Source organism: Prionailurus viverrinus, chromosome B3 (assembly GCF_022837055.1).
Source record: "Prionailurus viverrinus isolate Anna chromosome B3, UM_Priviv_1.0, whole genome shotgun sequence".
NCBI classification, from domain to species: Eukaryota; Metazoa; Chordata; class Mammalia; order Carnivora; family Felidae; genus Prionailurus; species Prionailurus viverrinus.
This window is the reverse complement of record NC_062566.1, coordinates 108,755,759-108,772,740: the sequence shown is the minus strand read 5'-3', so window position 1 is coordinate 108,772,740 and position 16,982 is coordinate 108,755,759. Positions and strand designations below refer to the sequence as shown.

At 35.3% G+C, this 16,982-nt stretch overlaps 1 protein-coding gene across 6 annotated transcripts in view; it reads right to left on the bottom strand.

The window, feature by feature from the left end:
• The window catches only part of GPHN (gephyrin), a 623,769-nt gene that overhangs the window by 60,747 nt on the left and 546,040 nt on the right, over positions 1 to 16,982 (bottom strand). For all 6 annotated transcript variants that reach the window (XM_047863515.1, XM_047863519.1, XM_047863517.1 and 3 more), the window contains 3 exons: positions 13,383 to 13,502; positions 11,572 to 11,630; positions 10,359 to 10,512 (listed from right to left, as the gene is read on the bottom strand). In XM_047863515.1, coding sequence (XP_047719471.1) covers positions 10,359 to 10,512; positions 11,572 to 11,630; positions 13,383 to 13,502 — 333 coding nt within the window. The remainder of the gene's footprint in view (positions 1 to 10,358; positions 10,513 to 11,571; positions 11,631 to 13,382; positions 13,503 to 16,982) is intronic.

Sequence of the window (16,982 nt, the reverse complement as noted above, 5' to 3'; positions counted from 1 at the left end):
GGTAAGTCCAGCACTTCCTTAAGGTCTGATCCTTTTTTGTTGAGCTCCCAAAGCTAGCTGATATTTATTTTGTTTGTTGTGAGAATAAGGTTCCCAGGACTTTTTGGTTATTTGATCAAATTTGTACAAATTTTTGTTTTTCTTGTGAAGACGTGTTAAAGCATTGATTTGATACTAATCATCTTGCTTGTCAACAAACAAGATGTAGCTTGTTTGGCTAAATTCTTGTGTGTCTGTAAGAGCTTTTCTTTGTTTATGTTTGAGAAATTGGCTTTGGGAGAGATCTCTTCTCTAACTATTCCTGCTGATTTTTAGGGTCAGCTGTTAGGAATTCAACCTTAGGCTAAGGACTTCAGGTATAATATATAAGCAATATTTTTCCAATTCATGGGTTCATCTAATAATAAAATTCTTGTACTTCCTGGAATAACTCTGGCTTGTTTTATTTTTCTTGCATTTATCTTTCAAAAAAGCATAAATTCATGAAGAACAATTTGGAATTCCAGTGGTCACTTTGAAGTACATATGACATGACCACATTTATCCACTTGAAAGCATGTTGAGAACAAAAGGGAAATACAATTCTGAATATTCAATGATTAGCGTTTTTATTGTTATGCAAAGTTTCAAAAGGAAGTTTAAATAAAAATGTACAAAATTTAAAATTCTTTTGTTAAACCCTCATGAGGAGGTTCTCTGTCTCCTTTCTAAAAGAGAAATCACTTAGTTTATTTCAAGAAACATCCTTCTTTGTTTCTGTTCTTCGGAGATTTAATCTTATGGTCTTGATTGAATTGTCAAAGGGACTGAGATTGATTATAATGACTCACTTTCCCTTTTCTATGTTTTGAAATGGGCTTGTCTGCATAAGATTTCTCCCTTCTTTGCAAAGGGAAGATAATCAGACTTCTCTAGTGGTCACTAACTCCATATCCATTGCAAACAGCTCCCTTATACATCCCTACTTTTCTTTTTCCTTTTTCTAGAATACTTTATTAATTGATCAAAAACCAATTCTAGCAATTATGGACACACCTTAGAAATACTCAGATTGTCCAGGTAAACAGATGTAACACATTGAGAGAAAAAGTCAGATTATAAACTCTAATGGAGATGTTCATATTTTAAATAGCTTCTGATTAAACTCTGGGGAAAACAAACAAATAAACAAACAAAAAAACCTAATTGCCTCAGAAAGAAAAAAAGGGCATTTAGAGCTTTCAAACATAACTTAAGGAGTATTTTAAGAATTTGGTTTTTAAATACTGAGGTTTACAAATTGTATTTGAAAAAAGTCCACATTCTATTTCTACCATGATGACTCTTTGCACGAATTAGGCAGAGTTGATAATCTTGCTTCAAAAATTGTCCTGTGTTTTCTTCCTGACTTTACCAGCATGTAAGAAATGATACTAGAAATATATTCTAGTTTAATTTAGTTTTCTAAATTTCCTTTCCTAGTTTTGCTACAAAATAGCAACACTGTGTTCATCTAAATCTGAGAATGATGATATGGCATGTCTCTGTGAAAAGAGGCTGATGAGGTTCAAGGCATGCTACCCCAAAATATGGCAACTGGTACAATGGATATTTCAAGCTGAAGGAATTTGAGAAATGGCATGTGCAAGAAGGACTTCCCCATTACACAGGTCATAAAACCTTCATGTGAGAGGTACTCTCCCTATGCCTGGAGGAAAGGAGCATCCTTATCTCTGAAGATGAAGGGACACAGAGGAATCCAAATGAACAAGAAGCCTTACTAAGTTTCCCTCAGTTTACTACACTTTTCTCAAACCCTTTTTCTGTTTGTTGCTTTTTTTGTTTCTTTTTTCCTTCATTCCCCCCTCCATTTTCTTTTCTTTTCTTTTTTCTTTTTTTTTGTCTTCCTCTGGATTAAATATTTTTAACAATTCCATTTTGATTCACCTCTATTATTTTTGAGTGTATCTCTTTTTTTTTTTTGGTAGATGCAAATAAATATGTTCATCACAGCATTGTTTATTTCAATGGTAAAAAATGGTCAACAAATTATATATCTAACAATAGGGAACTGATTAATTATGATACATATAACAGAACTCTTTATAGACATTGATGCATTATGGACACATATCACTGCCATTGAAAGATTTGTGATATGCTATTTAACTGAAAAAATAAAACCCAGAAAATAAAATAGTATTTATGGCACTGTCTCATTTTTACAAATAAATATATATTTATATAAGCACAGAAATTGAATGACTATATATCAAAATTTTAGCAGTGGTTTCTTTCCCTTTTTGCACTACACTAGAATGCAATCTTCATGAGGATGGGGACCACTGTGTTTTTTTGTTAACTACTGTATTCTGGCAACTAAAATAGTACTTGGCACATAGTAGGAGCTCATATATAGTAAGTAGTGAATCAATGCTTCTTTGTATTTTCTAGTTTTCCTATAAGTAAGCTGTCACCAAACCTAATCTCCTTATGTTAAAAAGATAGCGTACACCCAAAAAATTGAAAGTAGGGTCTTGAAGAAATATTTGCACAACCCTATTCATAGCAGCATCATTCACAATAGCCAAAAGGTGGAAGCAACCCAAGTGCCCATGATGGCTGACTAGATAAACAAAATGTGGGGTGTGTGTGTATTTATAGACATAGAATTTTTATATAAATTTATATATGTTATATATATAATTTTTATATAAATATATACACACACATACACACACATATATATAATGAAATATTCAATTGTAAAAAGGAAGGAAATTCTGACACATGCTATAACACGGACGAACCTTGAAGATATTTTGCTAAGTGAATTAAGCCAGACACAAAAAGGCAAATTCTGTGTGATTCCACTTACAGGAGGTACTTAGAGTAATGAAATTCATAGAGACATAAAGTAGAATGGTAGTTGCCAGAGTCTGGAGGGAGGGGGAAATGAGGAACTGTTGTTTAATGAGTACAGAATTTCAGATAGTTCTGGAGACTGGTTGAACAACAATATGAATGTATTTAACACTACTGAAATATACACTTAAAAATGATTAAGATTGTAAATTTTATGTTAGGTGTATTTTACCACAATTAAAGATGAAAAAAAAAAATAAGTGTCACTGATGGCCTTGGCAAAAAGGGTTCCAGGAAATAGTGATGCCTTCAACAAAGAAAAAGGCAAATCTGGAAGGAAGTATTCCACTCTTTATGGTGGTAGAAAGGGAAAGATGGTGAGTGAGATTAGGTAATAGTGGAACATCAGGTAGAAATACCCAAAGAAAGTTAAAAATGAAGGCTTGAATTTACAAAAAGAGGTCAGGATTGAGGCTATAGATATGGGAAATTACCTGCATGTATTCAAATGAGAGAAAAACTCTAAGGGAGAATTTAGAGAGTGGGAAGACACAGCAGTGGAACAGAATTTTGGGAAAGAATACTCCATTCAGTGAATGGGAGAAAGATAAGGAACAACAGAAGTAGTAGTCAGGGCATCAAACAGGATGGAATCACAGAATATAAGAGACAGTTTCAAAGTGGTAAGTGAAGAATGTCACTGATACTAAATAGTATAGATAGGTTAGGGAGGATAAATATCAGAGCAGGATTTGGAGATTAGGAGTTATTACTGTCCTCAGGAAATCAGTTTCTGTGCTAATGGGGCACTAAATAGATTTGGGATTTTTTTGTTTTGTTTTGTTTTGTTTTGTTTTTGTTTTTAAGTGGATAGTGAAGAAGAAAATGCAATGAGTGCAGATCTCTCTTTGCACAACCCTAGTAGTCAGTAGGACGGGAACAATGCAGTAGCTCAAGAAGGCAATAGAGTGTTTAAGTATAGGTTTTCTTATGAGAGTGGTAATCACTGTATATTTGGATATAGAAGGAAGATGAGCTATTAAAGAGAAAGTAATCAAAGACATAGAAAAAAATAATTTAGAAAGTTATGACAAAGGTGAGAAAGAATGAATTTAAAGGTAGAAGTAGAGGAATTGTTCTTAGAAAGAAATACCATTTCCTTTTAGATTGGAGGAAAGAAAGATAGCTAAAGGAATGGGGAAAATTTTTAGTTAAAGAAAAGATGAGGGAGCCCTCATCTAGTTCAGTTTGACACATATTTCTTAGTTTCATTTTTCCATTAAAGATGCCAAGAGTGAGAAAGAAGGACTATTACTGAGGTATAAAGAGGGTACAGAATGTATGAATGAACTATCCACAGGGGAATGTGCTAGGAAATCAACAAGACCGTGACATCAGGATTACCAAGCAACTTTAAGTACCAGGTTGACATTAAGTGGCAGAAATTTGTTGTAGGTTGGGTAATCACAGTTCTATTAATTTTTTCAGTAATGTTTCTCTGCTTGGGAGCAAAAATGGAGACAGTAGAGGATAGAGTCAACCAGTTTAGGTATCAGCGTAGAAAGCAAAGAAACAGATTAAAGGAGTGAGGCTATCTGAAGATAGTGAGAGCAACTTTAAAGTGGTTAAGTCATAGTCTTTAATCTGGATAGTAAGTACAGTATAGCTAGAAGACACTAATGACAGTAAAAACTACTTAACCTGATAGGTTTCAGGGCTGCCATTAAAAGCTGGAGATATGAAATTTAAGGAGATTCCCGTGGGAAGCATTGTGGCATAGGGAAGAAAAAAAGTCATTACAACCAGAAGACTTAGTTGTAAAATCAACCTTTATCCTTACACAAAATAGATTATGTTGGGAAAATTGCTTTGTTTTTGAGCTTTAATTTTCTCTTACTTAAAATGAAGGATAATTATACTACCCTCATGATGTTGCTTTAATCATAAAGCACATAGTGGTACTGGTCACAGGAGATACTCAACTTCTTGTTCCTTCTCTTATTAGTGAAGTTAAATATAGTTTTCTTTTTCTTTTTTTTTTTTTTTTAAATTTTTTTTCAACGTTTATTTTATTTTTGGGACAGAGAGAGACAGAGCATGAACGGGGGAGGGGCAGAGAGAGAGGGAGACACAGAATCGGAAACAGGCTCCAGGCTCTGAGCCATCAGCCCAGAGCCCGACGCGGGGCTCGAACTCACGGACCGCGAGATCATGACCTGGCCGAAGTCGGACGCTTAACCGACTGCGCCACCCAGGCGCCCCTAAATATAGTTTTCTAACAGCAGCTGCTTGTGGAGGGCCCCAAAGAGTAGTATACGGAGATTTTATAGAGACTTTACATTTTAGAGAGCTTGTTTGTACAGGCATCTGTTTTTGATGGTGGCCAAGAAAATGATAAAAGATGGAATAGAATAAGCAAACATGTAGTGGAGATGAATAGATTTAATTCTGTGTGTATGCATGTGTGCACGTGCGTGTGTTTGTGTGTATGTGATAGAGAGAGAGAGAGAGAGAGAGAGAGAGAGAGAGAGAGAGAGAAGGGATATTAAATGAATAAATGTAAGTTATGGAATATGACTGAAAATGACTGAAAGAGTACCCTTCGAACTAGAAGAGCCAGCACCTACTAAAGAAACAATTATTGCTTCTACTTGAGTAACTAGTTAACACGCATTCAGTCTTGACTTTCTGAACTAATTGGCAGTGGGCTGACTGATGTCCAGTGTAAAGGCCTTTAGGTCACCATCTATAGTTTTAAGGGGATCAGAATGTATTTGAGGAACAAAGAGATGATAGCATAAAGAGTCAAAATTAGAAATAAAATTGGAAAGTATAAAAACAAAACAAAAGAAAAACAAAACTGGGCAGTATAAAGGTTGAGGAAAGAGAAGGAAGATATAGCTGTCTCCTAAGTGTAAAATTTGTATCTCCTATCTCCTATTTATATTCATTTCCTATGTGACTTTATTATCTAGTCTCATGATTTTAAATACTGTGTATATGCTGATAATTTCCAAATATGTTATCTTTAGCTTTAATCTTTCCCCTAAGCTCCAGACAGTATGTTCAACTGCCTACTTAATATTTCTACCAGGATTTCTAAGAAGTATCTCAAACTTAACTTGTCCAAAACAAAAGCCCTGATTTCTGCTGCCCAATCTTTCTCACATGGGTAAGTGATAACTATCTCTAGAAACGCTCAGGTCAAAACTTTGGAGTTTATCTTGACTCCTCACTTTCTCTTATATAGTTCTACTTTGAATTAATAGCAAAACCTGTTGGCTTAATCTTCAAAGTATTTGCTGGATCTGATTATTTCCTACCAAATATTTCCCCATTTCCTGGATATTACATATCTTTCTAACTAGTCTCCCTTTTCTATATGCCATGTGATGTTGATATCAGAGTAAACATTTAAAAATTTAGGAAATGTTAGGTTTCATGTTATCTTTTCCTTCCTCAAAACTGACTATTTAGAATGAAATGGTCTTATTTCTGTTATCTTTCCAACCTCATCTCCTTTTACTTTGCTCCTTTTCCTCTGTACTTCAGCCACATTGACCTCCTTGCTGTTCCTCAAACATGATGAGCATACACCCTACCTCAGAACTTTTCTGTCTGTTGTTCCCTCTGCTTGGAATTCAATTCCCCTTATGGCACACACCCTTAATACCTTCAGATTTCCACTCTAATTTTGCCTCATCAGCGAGACCTGATTACCCTATATAAAATAGAAGACTCTATCAGTCAGGTCTGGAAAGGAAAACCAAAATCCTCTAGGTATTTCAAATGCAGGGGAGTGGGAGAAGAAAGGACTTAATACTAAGAATTGGGTACAAATGTGTTGGGAGGGTTGGAGAAACAAAAGGAAAAAAGTGTGTTTCCAAAGATTAGTAACTGCAGGAAGTCACCATTGTCTCTAGGGCTACTGGGGGAAAGTGATGTTACTGAAGGTTGAGGAGCTTATACTTCTGCTAACTTCCTTCCAACTTCTAATATTGTGTCAATACATCCCAAATGCAAAACCAATAGAGAGCCCGGGAAATTGGGTTTTCAGGCTTCTAGCCTTATTGTATAGGGGAGAGCATGAAAGGGCTGATGTAGGGTAGGTTTCAACAGATAATAGCTGGCATATACCTCTTCTACTACCAGTCTTTATCTACCATTCTTTATTTTTCTTTATAAAACCATTGATGACTACTTGTTCATTGACTATCCACCTCTACCCCACCTCCATTAAGAACAGGGATTTGTCTTTCTTGTTTGCTGCTATATCCTGAGCAGTCAGAACAGCGCCTAGCATCAGTATGGTATAGTATACTAAATAGGGAGGGGTGGTGGAAATGGTTTGCCCCAGTGGAGAAGAATATTTTACCACTGACATTGTTTAGAATTGCCAGCGTATGGTGATAATAAAAAGCAGAATGACTTGTAGTTAGTTTTATTATTATTTTCTAATTTGCCACAGATAATGCATCCTCTTATGCGAGGGTAAAGAATTAACAAAACCTTTTTCCATCTCTAAGGACAAATTTGACCTTGGGTTAACTTTCTAGCTCTGTTCTCCTGGAAATTTGATACAGATGAAATGTCAGCTTGTTACCAGGCAGCAATTCTTATGGCAAAAATGGTCTCTGATTGGTAACATGCATATGGACTAGAAGGAACTATAAATGAATTATAAATCCCTAGTGGAAAGTAACATCTTTGGGCTTTTGTGAATGTGTTGACACTTGTATCTGGACATTTCCCTTGTAGGGACCCTGGCAGCTGCCTAAGACTGTTATAAGAAATACTGATTCCCATGCAGGATATGCTTCTATGTTGGTGGCTCCCATACTCTTTTAGTATAATTCTTGTTCCATTGTACCTGAATGTCACTTGAAAAAAGAGAATAGCTCTTGGATGGCTGTGTAGATGATTAAGAGGACTAGTTTCACCAAAGATGAAAGTCTGGTGCAGCCTTGCTGGACAGAGTTTCCTGTTCAAAATCCTTTTAAATAAACTGGTTCATGATACAGTGTATTCGCATCTTATATAAGTCTGATATTTAGTTAAGATAATCCCTGATGGGCATTCCAGCATGTAATAGATGCTTAATGAATATTTATTGAACGAGGCTGGAAGTGTATGCCATGATTACATAATTACATTGGCTGTTCTGTATTAGTTATAGTTCATAACTGTACCTCTTCAATTTTGAAATAATTCCCTTATCCAGAACAAACACATGTACTCGTAAAATACTGGGCAGGTTTTAAAGACAGACATCTTGTATGGCGTTCTTTGGGTTGCCTGAGGCCACTGTTCCACTTACCTATCTACCACACTGGATTAAAAAGTGGACATATATGAAGCCACACATATCAGGGGAAGTTAGTACTTAAGAGGAGTGTGTAGTGTGACTGATTAAATTATAGACTTGCCACATTAATAGACACGTATAATTTCTTTTGGCCTATCTGAAAATTAATATTTTTTCCCATTATTTCTATCAAAGACCTCAAGCCTTTAGAAGAGATACTATACTTTATTCATCTTTTACCCCCAGTTTCCAGTCTAGTGCCTGGTATAGAGGCAGTCAATAAACATATGTTGAAGTAAATTATACAATCACAGAGAGTCACAAGAATGGCTAACCTTGGATGGAAATAGGGAAGGAATGTTAAGCTATATGGAACCAGAGATTTATAGAATTTACATACATTAGTCCCTTGGAAAACCACAGTAAGTACAGCAGGCCAGAGAAAGTAGGGGAATGGAGTCATATAGTACCTATCAAAGCCTCTCCAAAGATAATCAAGCCTATGGAGGCAGGGAGCTGGGACTACAAATTCTTCCTTAGATTCCATGATGTAAGTATCATCTCTATTCTTACCCCATCACTTTTCTTTATCACTAGTAAATAGTTTTAATATAGAATGTGTGATAGTACTTTTTTTTTAAAGTACTACCAATGTATTCTGGGGGATAATTGAGAATGCTGTCCAGCCCCACAAAAACATTAGGAGGAATACAAGAAACATAGCTTAAACAAAGTTGCCTAATAACTAGTTACTTATGAATTTGCTCATTACCTTTAGCTTTCCCACCCCCCCTGAACTCACTGAGATACACAAAGCATACACATAAATCACAAATAAGAATAGTTCATTAAATAAGCCAGTTTAACAGAAATTTCTTTCTGATGCTAAACATAGTGTCAGTTAGTCCTAGGGATATTAAAAACATTACTATGTAGACCACTAGAAAAGAATGTTTGTTTTGGGGGGTGCCTTGGTGGCTCAGTCAGTTAAGCGTCTGACTCTTGATTTTGGCTCAGGTCATGAACTCATGGTTCATGAGACTGAGCCCGCATTTGGTTTCATGCTGACAGCGTGGAGCCTGCTTGGGATTCTCTCTCTCCCTCTTTCTGCCCCTCCATCACTCACTCTCTCTCTCTCTCAAAATATAAATAAACTTAAAAAAAAAAAAAGAATGTTTGTTTTGGGTCAATCAATCATTTTAGGGAATGACCAGTGCAGCTATACAGGGTGTAGAATATGGATTCATCTCTCCATTAGCAAAACAAATATTCTATTCCTTTCTTTTGCTCTTTCCAAAAGAGCTATAAGGGTAATGGAAAGACCTTTGAAAAATATTCATTTTTAAGACTTTAAGAAATTAAAAACAATGGTACAAATAAATGGCTTATTTTCAGAACAAAATTAGGAGATTAAAAGAGAGAAAAAGGAAATCCTATTAATCTTTTTAAAAATAATAAGGTGTAAAGTCGAAATAAATCTCTGTAGTTTTTGATTCTGCTCTTAGGCTTTGAATTACCAGCACACCCATTTTTCAATATTCCCAGTTTCATTAGATCCTCCAACTGAATTTTTGTATAACCTAAGCAAAACATGGAAGAGGCAATTTTTCAAGAGTTCTCAGAGAAAGACTGACTAAATTCCCCATCCTGAATCAGGGCTGAAATGAAACTTGACATATTCTGAGAAGAAGGCCACTAGAGAAGCTATCTTTAGAAAAAAAGAAAGAAAGGTTATCAAATCTTTCCTGGTGATTAATTTCCTGGTGATTAAGAATCACATGGAACTTCCAGCAAGAAGGGCTAACCACTGTGTTCCAATTCATTGATTATTTCCCACACAGAAGTGGCCCATCATCTCGGCAGGTGGGTGGGCACAATGCATTGTCCTAACAGACTGGGCACTAAATGTGCACAGTTGAGTATCTATAGCTAGCAGTCAAAATTCTTTGTTTATATATACTGAATGTGTGCAAAAGCCATTGGTTGTAACATTTCATTCTAATAATGGAAGGGAGCATTTCTCAATATGTAATTTCTACTCCTCCTCTTTCTTCTGTATTTGAATTGTTCTGAAGCTAATTTATTTCCCTGTAATGTAGGAATGTGGTAAAATCTATAATCCACAATGTTCTATTTACAACGAAGAGTTCAAAAATACTTCTATCTGAAGGCCCAATTACCCTCTCATCCCCCCCCCCCTTTTTTTTACCTCATTCCCTGTTGACATGACTGCAACAACTGGAAACTTATTAACTTCCACCTCTGTGACGCCTACAGTTGCCAGAAGACCAATCTCTGAGGGGCCCATATGGGTTCCTTTGGCCAAAACGCATTCCCCTCTTTTAATGTCATGGCCGATGGGTCTGAAAGTCAAAGCAGAACCATAAGCAAGATGACTAAGAATAGTATTTTTTCAACTAACTTTAGTGTCAGAGAAGGAGAACACACTCAAGAGGAGAAAAAAGTCAAGAGATGAGGCAGGAACAGAACAATAAAATAAAAGATTCTAAAAACTCAAGGCTTTTTAAATAAAAAACTTAAATCACGCAATAGAAGAGAGAAATAGGATTTCTATCTATTACTGCTAAACAGTGTTACTTCACATTCGAAAACTGTTTTACAAATTACTTTGTACCACATTACAGCCAAAAATGCCAACTGAAAACTTTCTTTGATGTAAGGTAAGAATTTATATGAAAATATCTAGTGGCATTAATGATAAGAGCCCATATCTTGTTAGCTTTGAGGTGAGGAGAATAACACTAATGAGGTTACCACAGAGATAATTTCTATTTGGACAATTTAGGCTGACCCAGGTCTGTGGCTGCATAAGTCCATTCAACTTGGCTTCCTGCCAGAGGGATGTGAGAATTGTAGCTTTGTTATGAAGACATTTTAGCAAATTAGTATTGACAGGATCAGGGCAAACATATTCCAAAGTAAGAAAAATAATTTAAAGTATATGCACTATTTATGGTAAGACAGTAATCTCCTCTTTGTATATAAAGGGTAGCAGATTATTATTATTGATAGTCAGTAGAGGAGGGACTACCATCTAATTGCATAAAAACTCAGCTCTGGGATTACCTGTGTTGATACCAAATTCTGGATTGTCTAGGGGTACAGTTGGGTGACTCTGGATTATCTGGAAGTAGGATTAACTGTGGATTAAGTGGGCTCATGACTTTACTTTGTTCACATGTTGTTTTGACTACTTCATTTGCCTTTACCACATTTATGAAAAAGCAGGCAGAGCAGACATGAGATGTAGAATTAAGAAAATTCATTTTACTACTTGTTAAAATCCCTGAATGCTAATGGCTAATTAACTGAACTGTGGGTTTATAACAGCCATGCTCTCTCAAGTTCATGATCATGTAGAAACAAAAGTGGGCTATGCATTCTATATGTTATGAACTTACCTGATATCTTGGCCTGGCCGAGCTTGCACCAGAATTCGTACTTCAAGTTCCTCAGTGCCCTATAATGAGAACAAGTCATGTAATTTCAAACAGAACGATCTAACAGAATTTCTGGTCAACAGAATTTAGCTATTCAGATGCGTTTATCATCAGATAGGTCCAGGATACATACAAAGATAAAGAAATGGAGAACTATTTGCTAAACATTTGAACATGATAAATGTCTACCACAGGGTCCTAAAAAATTAGGTTTGATGCCAAGATATAAATAAAGGCTTTTTTTTCATAATATTCATGCTTTTAAAAAATGTATCAATTAAAATATTGGATCTTACATTGTAAGCAGCATTCTCAAGGAAGAACAAAAGACATACCTATATGGCTACCCTAATAGATACAGTGAATATGTGTGGAAATAACCTGTTTCTTCTGTTCCCATGAATCATGGGTTCAATACTATGCCAAGTTTTCCAAATATCTGGAGAAATTTCAGTGAAGGGCTTACAGTTTGCCTGGCAGTAGGTTTCTGTAAATTAATGGTGATCATTAATTTTACATTTTGGGGCTGTGAATAATATTGTGATACTGGAATTGTGTCTTGTCATGTGGCAGAGTTTGTGGATATGTATGGTCTGGATTTCAATGCTCTGCTGGCTTCCCTGATGCCAATAAATCTGTTGGACAGTTTTAATAGCAAGCAATGTGATCTGTATGCCAAGAGTTGAATTTTATAAGCCTTTCATGTGGGAAAGTGATTAAAAAGAAAATCCCAGATCAAGAAAAGTGTTTGTCTCTCAGCATGCCCAAATTTTTCTATATGCCCAGCCCAGAAGAATACTATTTATTTTTAGCTCTACCTTTTAATATATAAAATATCTTAAACTTCTTCAAAAAACAAGATAGCCAATCATCAAAACCTCAGTTGAAACTATTCTTTTATTAGTGGCTGATCCTCTGGTTCTAATAATTGCCACTAGTTTCAGTGAGATGAAGGCCTGCTTAGACCAAAAAAAAAAAAAAAAAATCCCAGGGTCCTTTATTGTAGGCAAAAGAGGGGGCACTGACATATATTTAATATTTCCAGCTATCATTTGATGACAAAGAGTTTCCTGAATTACAGAAAACCATAGTTGATGGGTTATTAGGTTCAAATGGTTGGCTTAGTGTAATATTCAAGAATTTCTCCGTTAAATTCTTTTTCATTAAATTCTCCTTCACATTTTATCAGAAGCTAGTCTTGTTTTTTTTTTAATGTTTATTTATTTTGAGAGACAGAGAGAGAGAGAGAGAGAGAGAGAGAGAGAACACATAAGCAGGGGAGGGACAAAGAGAGACAGGGAGAGAGAATCCAAGAATCTGACAGCACAGAGCCTGATGTGGGGCTCAGTCTCACCAACTATGAGACCATGACCTGAGCTGATACGAAGAGTTGGACACTTAACCAACTGAGCCATCCAGGGCCCCAAAGCTAATCTTGATGAGCAAATTTCTCAGCTATAAGGTATGTCAACAGTTAGTATCTCTGCTCTTCTATCTTGAGGTAGTTTCTTTCCTTGTTTGCATGTGAAATTTCTTGGATCAAATGTGGTTCAAATTCTGTTATAATCATGGTAATGATCCTAAAAACATTTCCTGTAACAAAAGCTTTTCAAATCTAAGGCAATTTCTATTTACTGGAGATCTATACACTACAATGTAAGATCCTAACATTACCAAAAAAGCCTGGATTAATCTTATAAACACTGCAGAAAATGGGCATGATTTATAATGTTGCCATAGGAACAGAGCCGTAAGACCTGGTGATGACGTACATCATCGGATTCCCTGATTAGTTCGGTATCTTCTACTTGTACTACTGCATCAGCACCGCAGGGGATTGGAGCACCTGTTGTAACCCGCATGACTTGTCCTGGCATTACTGTCTGAGTCGGCTGGAAATACAAACATGTAAGAAAGAATGGATTTGCTGTTGCAAAGCAAAAGTCTGCAGGAGATGTAATATTTTTAGAAACAAATCATAAAAGGAAAATCTTATACTCTTACTCATTTTGATCCCATGTAACAAAAACTACCCACAAACAGGTACGTTTACACCAAACAGGATTTAACTTGATTTAAGGTAGTGACCATTAGATGTCTTTCTTGACGTCCTGTTTTCCTTTTGAAGAACTGCCACTTACATTTGCCAGTATTGTGTCTAACGTAAGTAATGTGAATTTTCTTAATACTTGTACGTAAGTGATTTGAGTGTCTATAAGAAAAAAAATGCCATGTGATGTGATTTTATGAAAGACAATTATGAAAAACTAGCATGTTGGTCATTTACTGAAGTTCTGATATTTAAGAAATAATATTTAGTTATTAACTAAACTTTTTGACTTAATAAAGGCAAGCCAGAAAAATCATTTCAATTATTTCTCTTGAAAATAGTTCTAAGCCATATTAGTTCACCTTTTAATAGTAAAAGTCTAGGAAATGTAAGTAAATAATTCAAAAATGGTTTCACTGTCTGTAATGATTTGGGTTACACATTATATCCAGGATTTTCATTGTTTGAACTATCATATAGAAGGTACAAGAGATTGATTGCAGAACTTGCCCTGCAAACTTCTCTCAGCATAGAGAAAAGCATATTTTTATAAGATCCATTTGATAGGTTTGATTTGGCCCCAGAAGAGTCACTTGTCATAAGCCATGACTTAGGTCACAGTTGGGAAAAGGAATGCTTCAAATTTCCCCTAAAAGAAAATTCTGACATGATGTTAACTTCTCAATAAGAAAGAGATTTTTCTAAAGATATCTGCTTCATAAACACTTAAAATCTTAGGTCACAACAATGTGAATATTCTGAACACTACTGAACTGTACACTTAAAAGTGGTTACAATGGTACATTTTATTTATACATATTTCTAACACGTTTCTATACATATTTTCTACCACATTAAAAAAAATTAGGGAATGGTTAAGGGAAAATATCCCTCTACTGGATGTACAAAGTAAAACCAGAAATTTACTTATTAGAACAGTCTTATAAATCTTTCAAGAATATTATTGCTGTAAACAATACCACCAATAGCTAAAATTATCAAACCTTTCAATCTATGCAAAGTACAGTGTTAAGTGCATTATTACATTCTAGAATATAAATCCTACAAAGACAGGAATTTATTTTTTGTTTGCCTCTCTGATTACATCATCCTTCTTGATCTTGTGCAATGGCCCAGAAGGCTGACCTCTATGGACTATTTCAACCAGGTTCTCATCACTCTCACTTCTGGTTAGGTTCAGCCAATAGGAGTGGACAACAAGAGATTAGAGGGTAGGAGAAAGAGAAAAGTAGGGTTTTTATTCCCCTTGCTCTTTCCCTGCTGGGCTGCAGTTTGGTGATGGCTATATTGTCTTTACTATTGACGGCTACAGCTTCTAGTGGGTGGCCCTATCCCGTAGCCATCAATCTCCCTTGATCCAGGCACCACTCTTTCTCTTTGCCTCTTCAGACTTCGAGGTGGTTGGTAATGGAGTGTCACTGTTGTAGCACCCAGGTGCTTAAAATTCCTTTGTTTCCTTTAACTTCTATTTCTTGGGTATAGTCCCATTAATCACCCATTTTACACAAATATTTACTGCTCTATCATACCAAACCCTAGAAAGTGTCTAGCACAAAGTTGGTTATGAATAAATATTTCTAGAATGAATGAATGAACTCCGTATGATCTCAGTAGCTGACAACTCACATGAAGTATTCCATCCTTCTTGGCTTATAACTCCAGTGTTCTCTGTGCTTTTCTCCCATATTCAATATTATTTCCCATATTCAATAAATTCAATATTATTTATTGTCTGGGACATCTCTTAATCTACTACATATGACCATTTTGCAGTGCAATGATTTTTGATTAAAAGCATTAAAGTTTTGATATGACATATACTAATGCTAAAACTATCTTAAAAGCCTGGGGAACAAAGATATTTAATACAGGCTTAACCAGGTCTTCCTTTTGCTGAAATTGCCTTTTTGGTGAAGGTAGAAAGTGAATCCTAAAGTGAGTTTCAGGGCAGTTGCTTCTTAGGCTGTAATGTGTTAGCATGAATCCCTGCCTTAATTTATTCAGGCTCAATGTACCATATTCTGTAAATTTACTTTAAGTTTTATTGTGATTGTACCTGTAATTTTCTCTACTTCTTGGCTTAAACCAAGAAGCCACCTCTTAAGAGGTGTTTTTGGGTGGTTATTAAATAAAAAATTTGGCTTCTAAGATTAGTGAAGACTTCCTACCAGCTCACTGATATGAGATCCAATGTAAAAGATATTATTGGGTATATAAATATTTTTATATAACCACCTAGAGTAGACATACAAAACTCAATTGAATGTAATTGGTTGAAAAACTCCAGGAATATGTGAAGTACTTCCTTTAGATTGTTAAGATTAACAATTCTTTAAGAGTAACTTGCTCTTTATTTGTATTGGTATGTCTTATGTTTTATATAAAGTAAAAATGTTAAAACCCCAATTTTTCCTTAATGGAGGTATTGAGTTTTTTGAGATTTGCCCAATGACAGCACTTCATAATCATGTAATATTTTCTTTGAAAGTGTCTAATGCTAATCAGTAGGACCAAAACAAACTATAATTTTGATTTAAGGTCAAGTATTTTGGTACACCAAGAAAGAATTTTGTAAATCACTGTCTCTTTGTATGCAATGCCACCCAATTCTCAAGTGTACGTACTTTCAAAAAGTGAGTAATTTGGCTCTCATAAGATCTCTGAGATTGCTACAAAGTTTGTATAACACCTTAGTTATAGATAAAGGACATCACAGGTAATTTGAAGAAAAACCCCACTTTCTCATAGTTTTCATCTTTTTTTCCATCAACCTTACAAGAAGTTAGCAACTTTTAAGTCTCATGACTTTTCGTGTGTTCCTAGTTCTCTAGTACCAGTTGGAAGTCTTAACTAGTAAATAAAGTTTAAGATGTCCGCAAGACCCTTATTAATCTGTTACCTATGTATTTATTACCTATGTATTTATACTAGGCTGTGACTACCACAAACTATTTGTAGTTCCCTAAGCACTCCATGCAATTTTTAAAAATACCTCTGTGTCTTGATTTATACTATTCTCTTGGCCTGGAATGTCCTTTTCTCATTTCCATTTTTGAAAAACTCTCTTAGGTCCAGCTCCAATGTTATTTTCTTAATCCTCCTAGGATGAAATGCTCAACCTCTCTATTATGCTCCACAGTACATGACTGATAGCATTAGTTTAGCACTTAACATATTATATTCTATTTAATTTATATTCTGTCTCCTCCCTGGATGTAAACTCCTTAAGAGTAGCAATCATATCTTAATCTACCTCATATACCTAGAACCTAACACAGTGCTTGGTATACATAGTAGGTAT